General features: G+C 39.9%; 1 protein-coding gene across 1 annotated transcript in view; it reads right to left on the bottom strand.

Moving 5' to 3' along the window:
* The window catches only part of CALB1 (calbindin 1), a 30,924-nt gene extending 7,482 nt beyond the window's left edge, over nt 1-23,442 (bottom strand). The window contains exons 1-5 of the mRNA XM_015406058.1: nt 23,361-23,442; nt 22,759-22,835; nt 14,676-14,750; nt 4,384-4,467; nt 4,232-4,288 (exon numbers count right to left, since the gene is read on the bottom strand). Coding sequence (XP_015261544.1) covers nt 4,232-4,288; nt 4,384-4,467; nt 14,676-14,750; nt 22,759-22,835; nt 23,361-23,442 — 375 coding nt within the window. The remainder of the gene's footprint in view (nt 1-4,231; nt 4,289-4,383; nt 4,468-14,675; nt 14,751-22,758; nt 22,836-23,360) is intronic.
* Between the last annotated feature and the right edge of the window lie 2,399 nt (nt 23,443-25,841).

Raw genomic sequence — 25,841 nt, 5'->3', positions numbered from 1 at the left:
CATTCGTCCTGCAAACACTTCCTCCAAGAGTTCTTTTATCAAATCCAAATATAGGCCTTTTATTTGTTTGTCTTAAGAAATATCCATAAAAATGGCACATTTTATTAAAATGTCCCATATGCTACACTCAGAACAGTCGGCTGACATTCCGGTATCGTAATGGGATGTCATTTCCTATGGCAGAAACATGAAAGGCTGATCAACAGATCTGCCAGTAGGGGAGGCAGGTGGAGAGGATAGCTCAGATATGTTATTTTTCTGATTCAATTCTAGACTTTGGCTTTGTGGGAAGACAGGTGAGAGGGAGGGCAGAGCTCTCCAGCTTGCATCAGAACTTGCCCATCTAACTGTTTTTCAGCTCCTCACTATAATTTTGATCCTTTGTCTCTGTAGAACTGAATGCTGCCATTCCGTATTTATGTTGATGATGGGTTTCTCCTCTTCTCCTTTGAAGACACATTCCATAGCGGCACGTGTTTCTTTTTGCTAGAGGAGCTGATGCAGTGAGTAAGTTGCTTTGCTGGTCTTAAACACATACACACACACTTTTTTTCTTTTACTGTGTGAAATGATACTTGTTTTCCCAGCAGATCATTTGACTGTCCTAGTTTAGTGACATTTAAAATTCTTTATTAAGTAAAAAATCTGGAGAGCTTGGGAATTGTAAGTGCCTATCAGCTGTAAGGAAAATTCACACACCTGTTCTAACCTCTTTATATTATTCTTTGGAGTATTGGTGCTTTTTTGATATTTTAGACCAGAGTTTTTAGCTGACACTGATAATTAGGGAGAGAAAGTTACAGATTACATGGAGTGAGCTGTGCTCGAAACAATGACCAAATTGTAACATGAAGCCAGCTGAGTAGGTAAAGAAGGATAATCCCAAGGGCCCATTCCTCAAGTGGCGACTATCAATATCCATTTGCCTCATAGCCATGCTGGATCTTGCCTTTTCAAAGCAGGGGAACAACAGTCAGTCTAGCAACAACATTACATCCCGGAAGTACCAGGCAGATGCACCAACGAGGAGCAAATTGTATTGGTTAGATTCAAGCCCAGTACCACCTTAGAGACCAACAACATTTTCAGGGTATAAGCTTTGAAGAGTTAATGCTCTCATCATCAGTACAGGTTGTAATTCTCAAACAGAGGTGATTGTGAATTAGCTTTTCTTTTCTTTTTTTTAGGCAATTGTCCAGTATTGGGGGGGGGGGGGGGAAGATGCCTGTTTTGGGGGGGGGGGGGAGAAGAACCATGTATGCTGCCCTGAGCTTCCTGGAAGAAGGGTGGGATAGAAGTGAGATTTTTAAAAAAACTTCAGACGTGAGCTAGGTGACTACTAAGGACACTGCCTTCTTGACTGTGGCACCTCAACCATGGCATTCCTTCCACATAACTCTTCAGCTGGTGCCAAGCCTGATATTAATGTCAGATCAAAACCTGCCTATTTGTCCATTTAGTGTCTGATTGTTAATGTGAGCCTTGCTATTACTGTACATAGTACTTGGTCTTATTGGTCCTGTTATTAATAACAATGTTTAATATTTTTGCTCTTTGGCTTTGCTAATTTATTTGTTCTGTTTCATTGTTGCTAAGTGTTTATTTTAAGTACATGAATTATTTATTGCTAGTCTTTTACTTGAGAAGATTAATGTTAATTATGTATTCAGTTATATTTTAAGATGAGTATTAGAACAAAGTTTGAGTCCAGTGGAAACTTTAAGACCAACAAAGTTTTATTCTGGGTATAAGTTTTCATGTGCATGCACACTTCTTCAGATAAGTGTTTTTGTATATTTCAGTGTTGTAAACTGCCTTGGAAATGTTTTAATAAACAGTTGTAGTTTATTCTATTAAAATACATCAATCCATAAAAGAATGGTTCAGCCAATTCAGATTGTCATATCCTGAAGGAGATGAACTTCTATCCCAGGGTTATTTACTAGCATAGTAATGATTGTAATGCTTTGTAATGTGCCTGTAGGTGGCAGGTTTGTCTTGCTTGATAATCTCAACCAATTTCCCTCATCCAGTCTATCTAAGACTACAGAGGAACTTGATATGCATTATGAAACATGTATAGACCATGGCACGGTGAGCTGGAAGGCGTCTTCAAACAGTCTTGACTTGAGTGGTGCATTTGAGGTACTGCACTGTGGTTTTATAAATGTGGGCTTTCTTTAGATTGTCCCTGATGAGTTTTCCAAATGTAGTCATATTAAGCAGCTAGTCTGTAAACAAGAGATCCCCTAGACAAACCATTATTCCTTTGGTAAAAGTGTGTCTGAATTACAACTGGGGGGTTCCATAAGGAGTTGATGAGTCATTCTCCAAGCAATGAAAAGTAGCTCTGCATCCCTTGTCCACTGCTGTAGTAATCATTTTCTTATCCTTCTCTTTAAACTACCACAGGAGCTTCTCATCTCTTCCTCTTTTATGAGGGACACATGCACTAGGGTGGCAGGCACCAGGTTGGGAAATACCTAGAGATTTGGGGGGTGGAGCCTGAGGAGGGTGGAGTTTGGGAAGGGCAGAGACTTCAGTGGGGTATACTGCCATAGAGTCCACCTTCCAAAGCAGCCAATTTCTCCAGGTGAACTGATCTCTGTTTCCTGGAGATCAATTGTAATAGCAGATCTCCAGCTACCAACTGTGGGCTGGCAACCCTATTAATGCATGCATGCATGTGGGCTCTGGACGAGAAAATAATAGCAGCACCCCTCTATCTCATCTGCCTCTCCTCCTCCTTCATACATGCACTCATGCGTCCTTCCTGTGGATAGGAATGGCATGTACTACTGACACTTTAGTCTTTGCATCAAACTTGCTGCTTACCTCGTCCAGGAAAATACAGAGGTCTATCCTCCCCCCCCCACCCCATTAGTTACAATGGGGGGAGGTGCCTTAGGAGGAAAGGTCTCCCCACCTGAGTGGTGCACACCCTGTTCTGAAACATATTATTGGTAGACGGTACCGTTTTGTGACTGGCTGCAGCCACCAAACCACCATTTTGTGACTTGTACATATGGACAACATGAAGGTGCATTATACTGAGTATAGGGATCAGTATAAGGATCAGTATTATTTACTCAGACTGGCATCAGCTTCCAGGGTCTCAGGTAAAGGTCTTTCACATCATCAACTACCTGATACTTTTTAAACTGGATATGCCAGGGGTTGAACCTATGACCTTCTGCATGACAAACAGATGCTGTAAAATACAGCGACTGCCCTTCCCCATGGTAGCTCCCAGAAATGTAGGAGAGGATCCTACCCCTATCCTACCATGCCGCTGGGCAAAGTTTATTTATTTAAATATTTATATCCCACTTTTTCCTTTTGGCTCAAGTCTGAAGCCTTCCTCCCATCTAAGGAGCATTGCTCTAAATTAAGTGGCTCTTGCACTGGAGAAACAGCCACTTACGTTAGAGCAAGGCTCCTTAGGCTGGAGGGAGGCCGCTTGGAGGATGGGTATATCCACCTCATTAAGTCTGTCCTTCCTTGATTTACATGACTAACAGTGCAATCCTATTCAGACTTACTCCAGTCTATGTCTACTGAAATCACTGGGCTTCGACATCAGTAACTCTGCATAGGATTGCACTGTGAATGCTCTCCTTATAAAATAATTTGTAAAGAAAGAAGGATATTAAAAAGATAAAAGATTGTGCTAATGCCTTTCTCCTAGATATCTAGGCCTCTAGTTGTTTGTTTGTATAGGGAAAAATCCAGTCCTGCACTCCCACACCTGCGGTCTGAGATGGTAAAATCCAGGAACAGTGCCCATGTGCTGAGTTGTTTGTCTAGAGAACCTCTCTGTTAAGCCAAAAAATGGCTTTAGCAGGAGTAAATTGACCAAAATCCAATGCTAAAGCAATTTGCAGTTCTATTAAAGAGCTTCTTTGAAAGCAAAATTAATGACATCCAGTTAATGCTTTTGTATGCTTCAGGAGGAAAACAACAGTATTAATACTAGATCTGAATACATATACCCATCTGTCTAATCTAAACACTATGGAAATTCTCTCTTTCTGTGTATCCTGTTAGTATCTCTGAGGTCCAGTGGAAGTGCCTTTCAACCACCTTTGCCCCCTTCTCAGATAGCAAGAACACTAAGAAGTATTCTTGAATGGAGTCCCTTTCACAATCATTACCAGACAATTTTGGACTGAACTTTCAGAGTTGAGGCTGCCTTTCGGTGGCTTAAATTGTACCATAGATCATGTCTTACCTTAAGCTCTTCAGCATCCATATAGCCACTGTGGTCACTATCATATTTTCTCCATATCTGGAAATGAGAAGTTTAAAACGTTTTTGTTTTTTTTTAATCACAAAAAGATATTTCTTGTTAACTTTACAAAAAGGGAGAATTGCACAGATTACCTGCATGAAGTCTTCACTCGATTTCAGCTGCTGGCACCTAAAGAACAAGAGGAAGTTTTCTTCTGTGGGTAAGATCTGAGCAAGCTGCAAAAGATTAAGTTTAAATATGTTTTTAAATCCATTGTTAGGTATTCAAGGGGAAAATAACAACTACTGTATCAGAAGGAATTATAAAGTTATTTGTGGTCAAGTTACTTCAGGAGCAATCCTAAACAGGGATTTTTGGAAAGGCATTCAATTTTGTTCCTTGGAGTTTACTCCCAGGAAGGTATTCTTAGGACAGCAGCCTTAGATATTGTTTTATCAGTAGTTTATAGATCCTGAGCTCAATGCACCACAATCTCCTCCTATGCAGGGCCCATTGAAATAAACTGGAGTTATACAAGGAAACGATAAAGAAGTATTCTGTGTTGTAAGCCCCAGAGAAGGAACAATATATTTTTGCAGAACTTATGGTGCATTAAAAAATACTGTGTATGTGTGTATTTTTTCTGCCTAGTTGGGTTTTTTTAGAAATATGGTAACAGTGCAGACATTTTCAATGATGTTTTCATTACTGAAAAGACTACTGATGGAAGAATATTTAATGATGGTTTTTCCCTCTCAAAAGGATAAAAATAAAAGCCTTTCTTTTTAGATGCTGCATTCCTCACTAACTGATTCAGCCAGCTGTGAACAATAGCAGGATGGGGGAGTGGGATGTGAGGGGAGAGAGAGAGTTCCAAGGTTGTATTCCAAGGTTCTTTTACATTATATTTTTTGAGAGCAGATTATGGCTTTGGATCTGCTACTTCTGTGGCAGAACAGGAAGTACCTCATGTCTCTTCCCCTACATCTCACAGAAGCAGCCCATAAATTAGGGGGGTATGGGTCTCCAGGATTTAAACCTCTATCTCCAGACTGCTAGACTGGGAAGTCTAGCTACGATGCTGCAAGCTGACATGCTTACAGACTGGACATGGACTGAGCAAGAATACACAAAATCTAATTCACTTCAAGACACTATCTGGGCCCTAAAGAGGAATGTGGACTCTGCTAAGCCAAACAACCCCTTTCTCCAGGCTATGCTAGCAACATGGAATAATAAGAGAAAGATCTTGATGCCTCTCCTCTGGCTTCTTTTCTGAATCAGAACTTGTTTGGGCCTGGCCAAGACCCTACTTTCGTAAAGTCTTGGAGAAAAGCTGGGGTAACCCGCATTATTGACTTATCCAAGAATAGACATTTACTGGATAAAGCCTCCCTAGACAGAAAACTGAGCAAACCTCTTCACTGGTTTTGCTTCTTTCAAATTCACAATATGTTTAATAGGTGACCAACCACAAATATTATCTTAGATGCTTCACAAACTTCGAAACTCTGTTGAGAAACCCAAGCACAGCAAGGCCTACTCTCCAGAATGTATCTCATACTGCTTCACTTTGGAAATTCCAACCCACCACAATACCAAAACAAATGGAATGATATATGTTCTTTACAGCTAACTAACAACCAATGGGATTCTATGTGGTCTACTTCTTTCACTGCGTTGAAAGCAACTAATGCTAGAGTAACAACTTTTAAACTCATTACACACTGGCATCTTACCCCAGTCCAACTGAATCATATGGATTCTTCCAAAACCTCACTATGTTGGAAGCAGTGTGGGTTCTTATTTGCATTGTTGGTGGGCTTATTTATTTATTTATAGCCCGCCCATCCCGCAAGTGGGCTCAGGGTAGGTAACATCATATCAAACAATAAACTAAATACAGTTTGTTTTTAACACAATAATAAACATTAAAATCAGTGGTTACAGCTCAAAACAAAAAATCAGCTGGCTGTGAGAGGTTCCCTGGCCCACTGATAACAGATGAATAATGGCCAGTTGTCAGTGGGTGGGTGACAACAACCTCAGGAAGGCCATACATGGACGCCTGCTGCCTCAGCCAAAGGCCTGGTGGAACACCTCTGTCTTGCAGGCCATGTGGAATTGAAGAAGATCCTGCAGAGCCCTGATCTCAATAGGGATCATGTTCCACCAGGCAGGGACCAGGGCAGAAAAAGCCCTGGCCCTGGTCGAGCTGAGATGGACGTCCTTTGGACCAGGGACCACCAGGAGATGTTGATCCATAGAGTGTAATGCTCTTTGAGGTGTATATTGGAAGACGCAGCCCCTCAGATATGTTGGTCACAAACTGTGTAAGGCATTGAAGGTTACTACCAACACCTTGAAGTGAATCCAGAACTCAACCGGTAATCAATGCAATTGGCGGAGCACATGCTGAACGTGAGCCTGCATAGGTGTCAACGTCAGCAGGCGTGCCGCCGCATTTTGTGCCAGCTGTAATTTGTGGGTCAGCCTCAAGGGTAAGCCTGTGTAGAGCGATCCACATTGTTAAATTCTGGTATATGATTACATGCACAATTTGCTCTATCACAAGATATTCAATCGCAATGACTCCTGAGCGAATACTCCTAAATCTGTGGGGGGAAGACCAGATTCCACAGGTTTGAAAACACTTGATAATCATCTTACTCACAGCAGCCAAACTAGGAATAGCTTCGAAATGGAAAGAAAGGATGGCCCCCACACAAAAAATCCCCTACGGCTAGATAAAATTTGGGATTGCTTTGTTATGGAACGCTTATCAGAAAGATTATTACGATCGGAACTTAAATTAATAAAAATTATAAATTCTCAGAAGCAGCTCATTATAACCTTGGAAATGTACATGCCTTTATTTTTATCTTTTAAAACCATATTAAAAATCAACATTAAATATCATTGCAGTCATTAAAAATTCAAGGAAAATGCCCATATCATTACCATATTTGTCAAAAGAACATGTTGAGAATTATTTATTTGGGGAAATTATATGGTGCCTTTACAGTTTCCTAATCAAGGTGGATTAGAAGTACAAACAATACCATAAAATCATAAAAACATCATGAATGATCAATATAAAAACAGTACAGGCTGGTCTCGTACCAGAAGTGATGTCATCATGCCAGTGCCATCCAGGCAACACTCTGGTATTTTTGCAAAAACGCTATGGTAAAACCAACTTCTACAGTTTTTGTCCAAATACCAGATCATCGCCTGGATGGCACTGGTGTGATGACATCACTTCTGGTATGACACCAGCGACAAGGCCTGGATGTTTCTCTTTCTTCTGGTAAATCCCACCACCAGCCAGTTGATTGGCAACTGTGGGGGCAGAGCCTGATGACAGGGGACCCCCGCCTCCTCAAGGGGGGTCTGGAAGCCCTGGGTTGTGATGATAGAATGAAGGAGAAGAGAACAAGATAAGCCAATTTGTGTCCCCATTGGGTGAAAGGTGGGGTGTAAATGAAGAAACATGAGTCCAGTGTCACCTTTAAAACCAGCAAAGTTTAATTTTAGGTGTAAGCTTTCATGTTTATAAGCTTTCGTGCATGCACACCCAAAAGCTTATACGCAGAATTAAACTTTCTTGGTCTTAAAGGTGCCACTGGACTCAAACTTTGTTCTATTGTTTCAGACCAACATGGCTACCCACCTGAATCTAAAAAGCATCATGTCTGTTCTTTTCAGCCTTGTCCCAGCCCCATTTCCTCCAAAGGTAATCTCCTAGCTTATTGTCTTTATTTGAGATTGGTAGCTGCAGTACACAAAATCCTTGATTGTCTTTTAATCCATGGGCTCTTACTTTAACACATTTGGGTCAGCGAGAAATAGGTTATCATTGCAAAGGGTTTGCTATGAGCATCATTTTGAATGGGCCACTTTAGTATACTCTCCTTCAAGAATCATCTCACATTTTTTACATGAAATGTATCCATGGGAAAGAGAGATGGGAACCCAAGGCTATTACAATATTGGGTAATATAATATTGGCCCTAAAAGCTTCATTTCTTCATCTAAATCTACAAGGGAACTTGAAACAGATGCCTACAGTTCATACATGGGAACAAAATACACTCTTAACACTGAGGCAAATTAATACTCTGACAAATAGAAATAACATTCTAGTGTCTTAATGGATTTCTTTCATAACTGGGATTTTAAATATTGTATTTTCTGCTGCAGATTAGATCAGGGTGAAATCTACATTTTGATAAACACATAATTCAGCTAAGGAATAAAGCCATCCTTCCACATTAATGTATTGCTGACTCTGATGTTTATCATTGTAATATGAAGAAATTTTGCTGAAGACCAACTTTTCTCCTCTGTCTTTTTAAACATTACTGCTGTTAGACAGGGCTGAGGAGGACAATATTTGTTCATTTAAAGGAGATGAAAACACAGGGAGAGTTTAAAAGCTTTCTAAATTATGAACAAGACACCCCTTTGTCACATTTTTTTATTATCCCACTCTGCCTCCAAGAAGCTCAGAGCAACATGCATGCTTCTGACCTCCCTTATTTTATCCCCATAACACTATGAGGTAGGTTAGGCTACATGAGAGTCATTGGTCCAACTTCACCCCCAGTGCCCTCCTAAGCAGAGCTACACCTGTCTAAGTACACTGAAGATAATGGGCTTAGAAGGGTGTAACTCTCCTTAGGATGGAATTGCAAATGAGCATCATGGTTGAGTAGGGGGTTCTGCCTGGCTCTTCCCAGTCCTAATTGGACACATTAACCACTTTATCATGTGGCCTTCCCAGTATAGTCCCACTTACAGCCCACTCCACATAAGGTTTACTTGGAGCAAATATGCTGAAGTATGCTTTCTGCCCAATCACTTTGAGCACAGGAAACCTATGTTCTAAATGTTTTAAATAAAGGAGGCGATATTTATTCAGAAGGAAATTTCTCTGAACTAAATGGTCCCCAGTCCCAAGCATGCAGAGAACTTCAGCCTTTAAAATGGTGTCTAAGTGCAAGTCTCATTGAAGTCAAGGGAGTATGATTACAGGTGAGAAAACCTACAATTCAGAAATGGGTGTTTATGTCTCCAACTGCCTGGACCAGTGATTATAAACAAAAACGTTTCACTTGGAAATGAATTACAACTTGGAACTAACATGTACAATTTTGGAAGTAGTTACAGGAGTCAATATGTGATTTCAAAAGTTATTTGTGGGGGGGCAGCACAAAAAGTTGTGCAATATTTCCTGAAGGCATTGCTTAATATATCTGTCCTGTCAGCACAAGGCTAGGACAAGCTCAAGAAACGGAAAAAAGTCTTCTCTGCTCCCATTAATCCAGAAAACGTTTAAAAAACCCCGATTGTGCTATTCTTAAAAGTTTCTAAGTGAACTCAACACACATGGTCAGCTCTGCGCATTAAGGAACGTGTCTGGGCCCATAACCTTTGATGGGATTCTTTTTGAGTAAATCACCAGAGTATTAAGAGACTGAGTCCATAGTGTGTATTTAAAATATAAAAGTTTACTATAAACCTAACATGGGAAAAGGGTACACAGGATATAAAATAACAAAGAGCTTATACGCCTACATCCTTACATCTAAAGAGCCGGAAATGGCGTCTCCTTCTCTAGTCAGAACAAAGAACACAGAGACGGGAAGAGAAGCCATAAAATGCTAATACTTGACACCTTAGTTTCCAATCAGAGTAACATACTAGCTCCAAAGTTTCCGGGCATTCTATTGTCTAAACAGATTGGTTACAAACAAACATGTGACTTAACAAACATCATTAACCCTGAAAATACTGAAGTGTTTTAAATTGTAACACCCAACATTATGTCTCCAACTGCCTGGACCAGTGATTATAAACAAAAACGTTTCACTTGGAAATGAATTACAACTTGGAACTAACATGTACAATTTTGGAAGTAGTTACAGGAGTCAATATGTGATTTCAAAAGTTATTTGTGGGGGGGCAGCACAAAAAGTTGTGCAATATTTCCTGAAGGCATTGATTAATATTTTTTTTTTCAGGAATTGTGGATCCAAGGCCAGGACTGCCTTCCAGACCAACAGTCCATTCAATAGGATTAAAGAACAATCCTAAACAAGTCTACTCAGAATCCTAATCTATTTACTCCCAGGAAAGTGTTCTTAGGATGGCACTGTTAGACTGGAATAATTCTGCATGTCTGTACTGAAAGCCCAGCTTTCACTGAACATGACGAGAGTGATTCCCTGTTTTTTAGGCATGATTCAGAATTACAGCTGCTTTGAAAGGCTTTCTTAGAAACACAAAAACCATTGCTCTGTATATCGTTCACCAAGGACATTTTCAATACAATTCTATACAAAGTAACTCCAGTAACTCTGTATAGGATTACCCTGCTGGTATTGGTTGAGTTTTAAATGTTTGATTTTCCATATGTAACAGGGAGGGGTTGAGCCACTGTAGAAAGTTTTGGAAGCATCAGGATAATTTCTACCCTATTAAAATTCTTTTTTTAAAAAAAACATAAGATTTTATTAGTTTAACAAGAATAGAAATAGACAACTACAGAAATAGGTTGTGGAACACAGAATGGATCTAACATAGCTAGACCTGGCTGAGAATTCTCGGACCTCTGGTATGATGTGAAGTTAAAACATCACCATAATCTCATGTCATACCAGGTTTGAGGTCTCTTGTCCCATGAGAGGGCAATGACAATATCATTTACCTGCTACTCTGGATAACAGGACATCCTGGGAAAATCCCAGAGCATTGCACTGACGCAATGAAGTCACTTGGGGTCATGCCAGAAGTGACATCATAGTGTTGGAACAATGTCTGTTTGCATGTCCCTGCTCTCCTAAACCTCCTGCCCATTGCCAGCAATGGACTGGCAACCCTCCTTAGTGTAGCAGCAGAGTGGGAAATGGTTAGTGATGAGCAATGACCCCCCTTCCTCTCAAATCATAATTGAGTTGCCACTTACAAGTCCCATCATCAAATACTTAAAGGGGAAAAAACTCACTTTTTATCAAGTGTTTTAAGTTGGCTCACAAACAATAGAACATGCTTGTGTGTATTTTTAGTCTTAGCCTTTTTACTCCAGCACTCTGGATTTTCCCTGGGCCCACAGTTCCATGAAGTCTTCAGAGTTCTCTGCTGGGGTCTTTGCTCAACTAGAGTCCATGACTAGGACTAAAATCTAATTTAAGCTAACAACACATTCTGTTCATAAACTGAACCCAGGGTTGACTTATGACTTTCATGGGTCCTAGGCACTTTTGCCTTTGTGGGCCCTTCCCACCATAATAATATCAATAGTAACAATTATTTTTGATATAACTTTAAATACTTCCATTTTTTTCTGGTTTAGGCAAAATTTCATATATTTTTGTGGGCCCTAAACACTTCATTTTTTCTGATGTGAAAACAAACAAACAAACAAATATTTTCTTCTACCCTAAAACTTCATTCATTTTCTTATTGGTTACATTTCTGAACCGTTAATCAAATACTACTACTAATAATAATATTTGAATAATACCTGCTCGGTATTATTGAGATCATAATACCAACTGAACCAATCAACATCAATCAACATATTACACGTGCTATAACAAGCCAGAATATCTATTGATCTATGCTAAGCCAAAAGCTATTCATGCATCCTCCTGGCCTCCTTCATACTGTGACAACCCTCTGCTTCATTTCTGCACTCCCAGGAGGGAGCAAAATCCGGGGCTTACTGGGATTCCTATGGGCCGTCAAGCAAAAAAATATAGACCACCAACCACTAATGGCAGCTTTCCAAAGGCTAAATAATATGATGTATGTCTGAGACTGAAAGAACAGTGTGATTGCCAAGCCTGAATGTGTCAAAAGAAATGAGGCCTGGGTGAATCACAAACTGTACAGGCTTACAGGACCACGGGAGAGTTATTTCTAGAGTCATTTCATGCATCTATGCCCAGATAAGTTTTACTTTATTTATTTTCTGTATCTTATGTTGATTACTAAATGACGCCTTCTTGATTTACATTTTCTTTCTCTGTGTATGGAGGGAAAGAGGGAGAGGGAAAAAAGCTATGAGGCTTTGCCACCTAATTACTTTTTCCCTTATGACCACAGGAATGCACCACATTTGAACATGAAATAATTGAAACCCGAATATGTTAAAAGGATGAGCTTTTGAAGCTCTATTTCAGTGTAACCAGTGGAGTGTGGAGGAGGAGAGCTTTTTAGAGGCACACATAGCCCGCCAGGCTCTATACATTAGCCAAAGGCCATGGATAAAAGCTCAGGGATGTACCACACTAATGTGCACTCTTGAAGATGTTCTCAAAACTTCCCTTAACTTAAGCAGCAGTGCTGAAAATGTACTTTGTTAAGTCCTTCAAGCGGCTCTTTGTTATTTCAATAGCTCTTATCACAAGACCAGTTAGATTTTGAAGATCTTAGAAGCCATCTTTGTCTGGATTTTCCCAACCACAGGAATAGAAGATAAAATAATAAAAAAAACAAGAAGAGAAAGATGGACTCCTCAGGTGCTCCTTTTAAAATCTCCCAATGCAGCATGCAAATGAATAAGCATTAAAAGCACCAGGTATTTTAAGTGAGGCAGACAATGTCTGTAATATTGGGTCTGAATTATGTTTGTCTTATTTTCTACGAGCCAACAAATGGTCAGTAGATGGTTTTATTAATGACCAAGCAATTATGGCGCTATGAGAGCTTACTTGAAAATAAACCCTGCATAATTCAGTGGGATTTAGTCTCATGTAAGTGTGCATAGGTGTGTAGCCTTAGTTCTAGGCAGGGCTATTTTTGAGACAGTCCTCACTGGTATTGAGTTACAGCACTTTTTTCAGGGCTCTCCCAAGTCCTGAAGGGGGAAATCAGTGAAAATCAGTGCAACCTTATACATGAGTACTGACACCATTTTAAAGTACTCATTCTAGGACTTAATGCCCCATGACGCTGCTTATAAAAATGGCTTCAGTTGCACTTTGCAGCTCCTCATGCTTTGTTTTATAACCATTACATCTTTTTGAAGAGAGAGGCAAAAATGATGGAATAAAATGCATGCATTTTGTTATTTGAGGCTTCGTTCCCAACATTCATTGTAATTATCTTTTTTATGCTCCCATTCTTTTCTGAGAATAAATTTTTGCGATTGGAGCCAGTCTCTTTCCATATCTGTGTAGCATTTGAATGTGCTGTGTGTCTGGGCTTCCATGAGGCTGCATGATTTAATTATTAAAAATAAGTATACATTCCTTCAAGTTTAATTATAGTATCTTACATGCACAATTCTTGTGAAGTCTAATTCTGTGCATGTTTACTTGAGCATCAATATACATGAGTTCAATGTGACTGACTGCGAATTACCTGTGCATAAGATTACAGTTTATATCTTAGAACACACTGGCTTGTTACCAAAATATTCAGATTCCCATCAGCAACTGGAGACTTGATACTTAACTCCCCTACTTCTTTACCGGAACAGATACTCGGAACGCTCGTCTCCTCTAGTGGGCCAATTACAGTGGTCAGGATTAAAGCCTGTGTGATTTTACCGATATCACACAACAAATGATAGGCATAAAAACTAGAGTCTAGAATTACATTTCTCCTGTACTGTCAAAAAGAATACAATGGTTCTGGAACAATCTGTGATCAAACATATTTTAAATAAGAAAGGGTTTACTGAAAAGAAATGCCCATTTATTATTATTATTATTATTCAGTTTCAAAGAATCTTTTAAAAACAGCTCAAAAATGACAAAGTGCAGCATGCACACCCAATCCAACTTATTGGGAACAAGTCAGTCAAAATGCAGCACCTTTAGGTCCTATTGATGGCAGTGGAAGAGTTAAGCATGTCCTCAACTCTCTCTAACTGAAATAAATATGATTTAGAAGTGTACTTTGGCTGTATTATGCTCAATGATTGACAAGACACAACCACAACATGAAGAATAAAAGCAACAATGCAACCAACATCCTATCAAAAAGCAAAGTACCAAATCATCATCATTAAAAGCAACTCTAAACAAACATCTCTGGGATCAATAGGGCAGTCCTCAGCCAACTAACCCCCTCTAAGGCCAGTGACGTCAATAATTTTAGAAGGTTGTGACTCTGTTTAGGATGTACTATGAATTTTGTAAGTCATCCGGCATCCTGCCTTGTACCCTTGGCAATATTTTGCTCTTCATATTGTCCATTTTGGGTTTGAGTTTTCTCGCAGCTGAAAATATGATCACTGCTATACATTTTTTTAAAAAATCATAGGACTGTGTCACAAGATTAATGTGGGCCAAAGATGTTTTCTCTGTAACATCCAAAGCAAATCAATACAAATATTTAGAGACTTCTGTATCATGAAAATGAAGACCAACATGCATAGAAGTATTCCTGAAGAAGCATTAAAAAAATTTTTTTAAAAAAGCTTTCTTACCTCTACTATTCCTATCTTTCCATCAGAACTCTTCCCATACTGGTCCACAAATTTTTTCATTTCCGGGGTTAGATCCTATAAATTTAACAGCATGGTGGTTATTACTTGAAGTAAACACACGTAGGAAGCTATCTTAAGAGGTCTACTCAGAAGTAAGTCCCATGTTATTCACTGGGGCTTGCTTACTCCCAGGAAAGAGGATTGTAAAGGTATAAACGACAGTTCAACCCACTGAAGGAAGCTTTCTGCACAAAGTCCCAGGAAATGCACATAGCAGCTTCCTAGTGGAGAGCATTCTAAATACCTAAAAAAAATAGTGGCTCAGAATTAATTAGGAACCTGCTAGTTCTCTCATATGAAGCATCAAGTAACATTTAGAGGTTCAAAAAAAGTATCAAGTGTAGGAACTTCTAAGAAGCAGGTCAGAATCCCACCTTTCAGATTATGCAGACCTGTCTTCACTTATGATTATAATATTTAAATACGTATGTAAGTGTGAAAAATCAAGTTTCTTCTTTTTTATAATCAGGAATAGCAAAAACCATTCACCATTCTGCTCTTCCATAATTTACACTATTTAAGTGAAAACAGATTCTTTTTTTCCCTTTTTTTGGCATTTTTTTGTATATGTGTGTGTTCCTGTGCCTGGAAGTCATGGTGACCTCTGGCAACTCCTACTGGGGCATAGAAAACATTTAGAGAAGTGGCTTGATAGCCTGCCTCTGCCTTCCGCCCCTGGTATTCTTCGGAGGTCTTCCATCCAAATACTTGCCAGGGTTGGCCCTGATTAGCTTCCAAGATCTAAGAAGATCAGGCTTGCCTGGGCTATCCAGGTCAGGGCAAGTGATGATAGTTTCAGATGCCAACCCAACTCCAGGGACTCATCCCAAGAAGGGACAGGCATAAAGGCAGGTTCAGATGGGTAGCCGTGTTGGTCTGCAGTAAAATTCGAGTCCAGTAGCACTTTCAAAACCAAAAGATTTCCAGGGCGTAAGCTTTTGAGAGTCAATGCTCTCTTTGTCAGAAGGTATCTGATGAAGAGAGCTTTGTCCTTCGGAAGCTAAAACCCTGGAAATCTTGTTGGTCTTTAAAGGGCTACTGGGCTCAGATCTTGCCCTACTATTTAAGTGAATGATCCAGAGAAAATGTAGACATTTTCATCATGGAAAGGATACTGGGAACATGACAACTTATCATATGCCAAGATGTGTGTGTTGGGGTGGGTGGATTCATGACCATTATCGCTTCTCACAAAACATGTCCTTTCCCTAGCAACTTTTGTATGAGACTGTTTACAAGAAGGCATACCCTGTTGCTCAGGCCCACAAGGTCAATACTCCCTTGTACCAATCCAGTCATATGTAGTTGGGACAGAACTTGAACAGGATGCACATTCAGATGCACATCCCATTGGAAGTAAAGCCGCATGAAAGGATAACATCTGTATCCAAATGCCTATTCCCATGCATGTCCTGACTAGTTATGTAAAACTATGCCCAACTAAACAGAATTGCAAAAGTCTTTGCCATGCAGGGCTCCTGTGCTTTGAAACTGCCAATGCAATATAGCAAGACAGGAAGCATCAACCTGATTGGGCTGAGCATCATGATTGCCTTCTCCCTCCCACTCAGATAGAGAGCAACGAGGGGATTATGCTTGTTTCCAGAGATATCATCTTGTTGCCAAATCTGATTGGCTGTGTGGTGCCATGTTTACATGTGAGATGCCTCAGTGCATAGGCTCACACACTAAAAAGGCCCTTTCAGGGTTTTGTTTTAAAAATGCATCTAAAGCAACATTGTATTAAGGAAACTATCTGTGAACAGGTAAGAAAAAATGTGGAAAAGAGTTGAAGAAGCTTTCCATGGGTGCATGTACCCCCTTTCCCAATAGCAATGTTCACATTTTTCCTGGTACTGTGTCTCCAGTATCGAATCTCTGTCATTTATTCATAAAATATTCAGAACAAAATCAGAAATTCACAAGGTTACAATGAATGCCCAAAATGTATTGACTGCAGATATTCACATGTGAATGCTGACAATCCTGGGTGGATGTCTAAAAGGATACATGTATATACTTTCACATTCCAAAAAGATAGTTTCACGCTCAGATTGTTATCAGCATTCATCAGTGTATCTCTGAATGTTCATATTTTTTTTAAAAAAAAATTATTAAGAGAAACACAGTAGAATAACGGCAATGTTATACATACAAGAAATAATTGCCAATACAGAGCTTGATACTCCAAACATAAAATCATAAACACAGAACCCATTGTAAATTTCCAAGAATAAACTATAATGCAACCATCTAGTCAGCCCCGAAGTGACTGCTAATACCAACCTTTATATAAGATAGACTGGTGACCGAGCTAATACCCAAATCATATCCTATGTATATAACTAGATATAAAACTAAAAATGCAACCAAGGCACATAGGTGGCCTTCGAGGGGAGAATGTCCCTTTCTGACATGTAATGAAGAACCCTCATATATTGAGCAAGGTTATGAGTACTGAAATGTGAACGACGAGATAGGACACATTTGTGACACTCACTGTAACATATGCACATTTATGATACACTGTACTCCAGAAGATAAGCTGTACTTATTTTAGTACAATTTTTGCCGGCTACAAAACAGAACTGCCACCCCCTTCCTAGGTCAATCCCCAGGAATGAGAAGTTCTTGAAGATGCTCAAAAGAAGATGAATCACACTTGTAGGTGGTTCTTTATCGACTGAGCACTGTGTGAACGTTTACTGTGGCCCACTGAGTTCAAAGGAGACTGCTCCCGAGTAAGTGTCTATGGGGTTTAGGATGAAATTCTTGGGATTTAGTTCCATTGAACTCATCCACTGAAATCAGAGATTTGGGATTTATTTTATTCTGGTTTTGTTCTAGTTTTAGCTGGAAATGCTTTGCAGGGTTTTTTTTACTACCATTGTAAGTTCCCTTGAAACATGAAGAAAGGCAGGGTATAAATGTGTTAATTAATTCACTTCTGAGACTACAGGACTGGGCTGATAGATTTTTCTGCACTATTGAGTTCTGTGCAGTTCTTTTAGCCTGAAGTTTGTACTACTTATTCCAAAGGAAGAACTGGGATTTTCAATGTGTGGTACAAATGAATATAAGACCGCTATTTACAACTATGAAAGTGGCCCTCCTATGAAAAAAAAGTTTGGGTGTGAATTGGACTTTTTTCTTCAGTTGTATTTACAAGGAATCCCTGACAAAAGCACTCTTCCCTGTGCCCTGTTCATCAGTTCCACAGCAAGCATGCTGACTTCAGGATGCAGCATATGGCACTTATTTTTCTTAAGATGCTTCCTATATCCTTAGTGAAGAAAACTGTGCTACAGACCGCATCACATGACCACACGACCACATGAAGCTACCTTGTACTGAATCAGACCATTGATCCATCAAGGAATAATAGCTGGAATATGAAATAAGACATTTTTTTGGTATTTTTATATGTGTGTGCACGTGCATGTGTGTGCACCTGGAAGTCATGGCAACCTCTGGTGACTGACCCCTACTGGGAGCCTGGAGGAGCTTCAGAGAGGTGGCTGAATTTCAAGGAGGTCTCTCATCCAAATACTTGCCAGAGTTGACCCTGCTTAGCTTCTGAGATCTGATGAGACTGGGCTTGCCTGGGCTATCCAGGTCAGGGCTAATGTGAAGGAAGACTTGTTCATGAATGTATATGAATGTATATGAAATCAACCATTGTTCCATCAAGATCAGTTTTGTCTACTCAGGCTGGCAGCAGCTCTCCAGGGTCTCGGGCAGAGAGGTCTTTCCCATCACCTCCTGCCCGGTCCTTTCAACTGGAGATGATTTTTGTGCTGTTTTAATCAATTTAGCTTTGTAATTTGCCTCGAGAAGGTTCTCTGGACAGGCTGGCCTGTATATTGTCTACATAAATAACTAAAAAGTATCAATTGCTACTGTAAACAAACCCTCGGGCAAATCTTTTTCCAAGAGTCACCAGGAATTCTTCCTGGCCGTTTCACAGCATTTATGCACAATGGCTGTCTTAATACTAATGCATTTTCAGAATTTGCCTATTAGTTAGAGACTGCCACAGGAGATATCCTCTCTATGGATTTTCAGACCTGGTTAGATATTTCCATCCACTTTCCATTCTTTTCTTGTAAAGATAAAGTATGTGAGTTCCAAGGGAAAAAATTTGGAAGGCCCCCCAGATTATGTGATGCCCTTCCTGGCAGGGTGACCATCACCTTCCCTGGTTACAAGATTACTATGATTTAAAGCATCATGAATGTAGATGCCCATTTGGAGAATTCCATAAGTATTTATTTAACTGATTTTAACAAAATTAGGCAATGGTACTGACTCCAAAAATATAAAATAATATTCAACAAATGATAGAATATTTTTCCCCAATCTAAATAAAAGCCTTCTTGGTCCATGAAATGGCATCCTGTTTTCCTATCAGTTTTCCACTCTGTACAAAAGAGTTGTTTGGATGTATTCTGTGAATTATTTTGCTTAAAAATGATCTCAAGAACAAGTATATAGGTGAATTAGAAAGAATTGCAGCACTGATTGTAGGGTGAAGCAACAACAAATAATCAAGCTTCCTATGGAGACTTAAAACCACTTCATTTTGCCTTCAGCCATCTCTGGCTGAAATTCCCAGGGTCCCGTTTAACTTTATAATAGTAAATGTTTGATTTTCCACCATGCCGTTCAGCCCACTTCAAGGGACAATGCATGTGTGCTAACCAATGCTCCCTCTAAGCTGTGGAGTCTTGTAAGCAAAAATTCCACTTTGTGAGCTGCTGGCATTAAAGTTGTGAGCGAGAAATTTGGCTGCTGTATAAATCAGTTTGCTCTGGAGCCCTCCTTCCTGAGCTGAGACAGAAATCTGTGAGCCGGAGGCTCAAAAACTGTGAGCTAGCTCACACTAACTCAGCTTAGAGGGAACACTGGTGCCAACATCTGCACATAACATGTTTTTTTTTGTGCAGGCACATTAGAAAGCTCCCCATAAATCTGTGCCAGGGTTGCACACAAATTCCCATGCATATTGTTAGTGGGTTCTACACTGACACAAATATTTATGTTTGCAGAGAATTATTAATTATTTTTTTTTGCAATGGCATATTGGGAAATAATCACCAACTTTCCTGGATTGTCCATCTTTTTTTTTTAATTTCATCTATGCAAATTATTCCTTGGCAGCCTCTTGAAATGCAGCTGCACAAGGTTCTTTAATGCATTAATTTGGTTTTATATTCAGCCCTATCTTGAAGGCACGGTGGCAGAAATAATAAATATTTTAGAAGACCAAAAAATTAAGCAATGAATATTTGATTGGTTAGAGTGCTGGACTAAAACTTAGGTGACCCAAGTTCAAATCCCCACTCTACCAGTCACTCTCCCTCAGTCTAATCTACCTCACAGGGTTGTGGTGAAGATAAAATGGATGAGGGGAGAACTCTATGTGCTATCCTGAGCTCCCTGGAAGAAAGGTGGGGTATAAAGCAAAGAAACAAACAAACAGATGTTACCTTAATCCTACTCACCAAGCCTATGCCAAAACCTAATTTTAAAAAAGGCAAAATTATAATGATAGAAGGTGACAAGAGTATTGGGGAAGTTAAATATTTATATTTTACACCCTAAACATATGGAAAAAGAATAACCGCATCTATCGTCTGAATGTGATTTTAAATACAGTGATGCAAGATGCAAGTGCAAAAGAAAAAGATGTGAAACTTTCTCAAATGTGAAGGCAAATCAAAGTAGATCTGAGGACACTAAACAGCACAGAATCCCCACATGTACATGGCAGTGTTCCCTCTAAGCTGAGTTAGTGTGAGCTAGCTCACAGTTTTTTAGCCCCTGGCTCACACATTTTTGTCTCTGCTCAGGAAGGATGGCTCCAGAGCAAACTAATGTATGCAGTATCCAAATGGCTCACTCACAACTTTAATGCCAGGAGCTCACAAAGTAGAATTTTTGCTTAAAGGACTCTACAGCTTAGAGGGAACATGGAATATCCATTGATTTCTCAAGTTTTCCTTCTGGCAAAGGAGGCCTTTAGGAATTAAAAGCCACTGAAACGGTATTGAGTCGGATAAGGTGGATGAATTTACTAGAGGCTTGTTTGGGACATTAGTCCCTAAATCAAATAATTAATTTTGATTTGGCACATATCCCTAATCTAGAAGGAAAGTTCAAGGATCAAAGTGGTATAGATGATCCAATGAGAGTTGTGAAGTTTGGTGCTCTTCTTTCCAGAAGATTTCAGAAACAGTCTTTTATAGAAGTGGTGGATGGAAAACTGAATAAGAACACCCAAGCACTTTCAAAACACAAGTAGGCACACATGCAGAATCTATTAAAAGGCATAAATGATAACGTGGGTGACATTCAAGAGGAGGCCTATTAAGATTTTATATGATAGCCTTCTAATTTTTTTAAGTAGAAGTAGATTTGACACAAATTTCAAATAGGGGGAAAATGGGAGAAAGATTTTCTAACTCATACAGAGTAATTTTTAAAAAAAACTTCTAAGGACTTGTGAACAGGGGATAGATTTAATGCAAAGTACTTCTAAAAATAAAATTATCTCATTTTTGAAGGGATGCACTTCTAATGACTCATACTGCAGAAGATAAAGTGAGCACACACTAGTAAAATGTATCTAAGTCAAGCACTTCATTTGCAAAATAGTGACAAATAATTATAATGTAGGTCCTTTATATCAGCCTTTTAAGTTTTAAGATGTTAGAGTAAACATCTAGAAAAAATTGTTATCTAGATACGGCACAGAACCAAGTATACAGCTATAGCTGAGATTCATATTTTCAGCTGTGCAGCTAACTCATACATTATTATTGAACCATTCAAATGTATTCTAAATCTGGACTAATCTCACAGAGGAAATTAATAAATATTTTACAAATTCATAAAATGAGTGGTCTCCTATTTCAAGAGCCACTGCATCCTCTCACGATGGACTTTCACCATATGAGATGCATGGGTTAGCCTGATAAGGATAAAATAAATTCTTATCCTGTTATTTTGAGTGGTTTATTGAGAGGCGGGGGCTGTGGCTCAGTGGTAGAGCCACTGCTTGGCATGCAGAAGGTCCCAGGTTCAGTTCCCACCATCTCCAGTTAAAAGGACCAGGTTATAGGTGATGGGAAGGACCTCCGCCTGAGACCCTGAAGAGCCACTGCCAATCTGAGTAGACAATACTGACCTTGATGGTCAGTGGTCTGATTCAGGATAAGGCAGTTTCATATTCATTCATGAACAAGTCTTCCTTCGTATTCTTTCCTTTGCTAATATATCCCATTTCTTATTTCAATGCATGCAAAGCCAATTAAAATGTGTTACTCCATTCAGAAATTCTCTTGAAATGGCTGAAACTCTTACAATTTTAACTCCTAAACAATACATCGATATATTACCATTGTAAAGTCTTTAGGAAAACTTTTTATTCCCCTGCACAAGCCCAGATACACCCCTCTTCATGCAAATGTTCCAGTTTCATACCCTCAATTAATATCTAGTTAGAGCTTCGGCACATCTGTTTATTGGCCACCAAGGGGCAGAAATGTATTTCAGCCCACATATTAAGGATGTAGCTGACTCATTTTTAATATTCCTTTGCCCCTTCTGCAAAATCCATGGAAGTAAACAAACAATTGTTTCTGTACAAACAATACACTAAGGAACATTTTAAAAAAATATTGCCTTCCAAGGGTGATCTACTGCAGAAGAAAGGTGAAAGTAATTAAAAGTGACTTTGAGAGCAATGCTCCACAAGTGCACTTGGAAGTCTCATGTTATTCAGTGGGGCTTACTCTCAAGAAAGTGTCTTTAGGATTACAGCCTTTGCTATCTAGACTGTCTCATCCAGATTTCCCTAACTTCACTGAATTTCCTGCTTTTGGATTTGTCAGTTCTATTTAATTCATTTACATTTTACTTATTTTGACCACAGCTATCCGGCTGCTGGAGTTCACAGCAAGATATATATTTTTTCAGTGGAGACAAAAAAAATTTAAAGCTGGGGGAAATGTTGACCTACCAAGCCTGCTTTCTTTCGTGCCTGCTGCAGGTCCTGGATAAGTTTCTGGAGCTCCTTGCCATCCAAGTAGCCACTGCCTGAAACACAAAGAGAGAGCGAATTGCTGTTACAGCTGTAGACGGTTTTTCTCGCTCTCCTTCACCTGCAGAAAATGGCATTTATAGAAGATGCATTGGAAATCGCACATGCTTGTCAATATGCTTAAGCTGTTTTGTCCCACTCCCTAAGTGCTGGATACTGGGTTTTGGTATTTCTCTCCCTCCCCTCTCTTAAAAAACGGTCTGGAGACGCTTCGACTTTTAGATACAGGATACAAGGGTAGGCAAAGTAGGCGACTCCCAAAGCAGCCCGAACCGAGTATGGTCCATAATAGCCCTCTCCAGCTGCCAGCACAGCAAATGTTTCCGTCGTTCCCGATGATAGGCAAAAAAACTTCTGGCGGGCGCCGGGCAAAGTTTCCTGCTTGCAGAAGAGGAAGAGGCAGGCGAAAGCACTTTCCGCCGCTTTCTCTGCCTCCCCCAAGTCTAGCCCGGCCCTCAAATCCCCTCCACCCCCGCTTGGGTTCCAAGCTGGGACAGGAAAGAAGAAGGATAAGGAGTCACCGTCAGAGTCGTAATGGTGCCAGATTTCAAAAAACTGGGATGCGGAGATCTCCGCTCCTTGCAGGTAAGTTTCCACAGCCATGACGTGCGCCTGGGACAGTGTCGGAGAGAAAGGAGGAGAAAGCGCCGAAGGGCTACTGTTGCTGCTGGGTGTCGCTGTCCGCGGTGCTGACTCTCAGTCCGGGCTAGTCCTCGGCGCTTTTCGCTGAAGTGCTCTCTATTTATCCGATCTCGGCACGCCGAGCCACGCCCCCCCCGAGCTGCCCCCCCTTCTGTTTTCTCTGTGCATTGTTCCTCCTCTTTTGCCTTTCCTGTTCTTAAAAGGTAACGAGGCAGGCTGCCCTTCCAGGGGCTTCTTCCAAGGAAGCAGTGAGAAATCAGGCACCGCCTTACTTGGGAGAGGGGGGGTGTCCAAACACGTTAATCAATAACAACGACGTCATGGAGTTGTTGGATGAAAGGTCATAAGGATCAGTTCTTTTTTTCCCTCTTGAGGCCAGTGAGTTCTCCAAGTATGCCCCCTCAATATGGCATTTCATGCACACCCTGAGCTTCCTCATCTGTAATACTGCAGTCACTGTGGCCTACACTGCAGAGCTGTTATGAAGACCAATGAAATATGGGGGTTTAGCTCAGCAGACACTCAACTTCAATCCCCTCCAGTTTGAAAATAGATCAGATGGGAAACAATGTGAAAGACCTCCGCCTAAGATCTTGCAGAGCCATTACAACACAGACTAGACAGTTCTGGCCTCCACAGACCAATGGATAGACTCAATATAAGGCAGTTTCATGTTTCCATGCCATTACCCACACTGAGTCTTCAGGAGTAGACCTTTAATAAAGCAAGATTGTCTTCCTAGACTTCCTCTGGACACAGCATTTTTTTTTTTAAATGGCAACATAAGTAAAAAATGTTAAGCTGGACAGCACTTGAAGGATGACAAATCAGAACTAAAACATATTCTATGTATATGTACAGTGAATAATTAGATTTCAAAGAATGAGGTATGTGTACATTGGCAAGTAAAAAAAAAAGCTGGAATATCTGAGGGTGAAACAGTTAAAGGTGGTTTGTTTTAGAAAGGATTTTGTGGCACGGAAGTTGGATCTACTGGGTAATTTCATATGCCCCATTGCTAAGTAATTGTTAAACTTATTTTCATTCTTCCTGCACTCTATCCTCTCATGTCCCCAGTTATATCTAGCAGCTCTGACTCATCATATCCACATAAAGTTAAGGTGCAGTCTTCATTTCATTCACTGCACATTTAGTACAGTTGAGCCACCTTACTAATAATTAAGGTAAGGAAAAGTGGATTAAGTCTACTCCTTTGGCATACATTAATGGCAAAGAAGGAATAGTAATCTGTTACTGGTCATATGTGTGGAGCTTGGAAGGAGCCTTGTGTATGTGTCTTCATAATAATTCTGTGATGGACAAGAATTCAAGAGTACATGCTCCATAAAATGCACAACCAGTGCCTTTAGTCATAAGTCATTGTTGATTGAAAACAATAAGGATCAAATGTTGTTTCATATCAACACGCATTAATATTTATTGTAAACCCAATGTTTCAGAACCACTTAAAAAGTGAACTGCCATTATGGCACTGTAACTTGCTGAAATGGTTGTTTTTATTCACATGCTTCTCAACAATGTGCGAACCCTAGGAGTCCTTGCAGGCCGATTTTGGACATATGATTAATAAAATCTCAAGGGAAATTGCGCTGTTTAAATCCATGGTGAACCTTCCCCCATATTGTTTACTGGCTGAAGGCATCTGGGTTCTCTCACAGAGGAAGAACTATGGAAGGCAGTGCAATGATCAGCCTCTTTGGCAATGCCTGAGAGAAGGACACAGGCAGCACAAGTGTATAATGAAGTTTGGTGGAAGGCTTTCCAGGACCAATCGGTATATTTAAAAGCACAAAGTTAAAGGGTTGACAGAAGGTACTGGAAGGTGAGAAAGAATGACAGAGTTGGCATTTCCATCATTTTTTGTATGAAACAGGTCCCTTCCAATGAGGTGACCTTTTATATCTGCCAAGTATATTGAATTTCCCAGTACAGTGCAGAATTTCATCTTCTAGCAGCATGTCCTAGTGGAATTTCAGCACTGAACCAGTTTCCACTGTCATCTTACTTGTTGTTGACATTGGTACAGCTACTGGCTGCTCACTATTCTGAAATAACACAGTGTGCACATTGTCTTCCATTGATCACTGGGTTGGAACGTGGAAAAAGCAGGGCCAGTTCAGATCTCTTACCGTTAATCATAGACGGAAGAGTGAAAAATTCCGAGAACAAGTTGGTTAGACTGAAGAGTGAAAAATTCCGAGAACAAGTTGTTTTTTATAGGTAACTTGCAGCAATGAGACTTCTTAGTCGAGATCTCAGTTGAACATAGTTTTGAATGTGAAATGGAACATAGTTTTGAATGTGAAATGGAACATTGTTTGGATGTATGTTTTTGTAGA

This window comes from Gekko japonicus, unplaced genomic scaffold (genome assembly GCF_001447785.1).
Source record: "Gekko japonicus isolate JY-2015 unplaced genomic scaffold, Gekko_japonicus_V1.1 scaffold531, whole genome shotgun sequence".
NCBI lineage: Eukaryota > Metazoa > Chordata > Lepidosauria > Squamata > Gekkonidae > Gekko > Gekko japonicus.
This window is presented reverse-complemented; position numbering and strand designations above follow the sequence as displayed.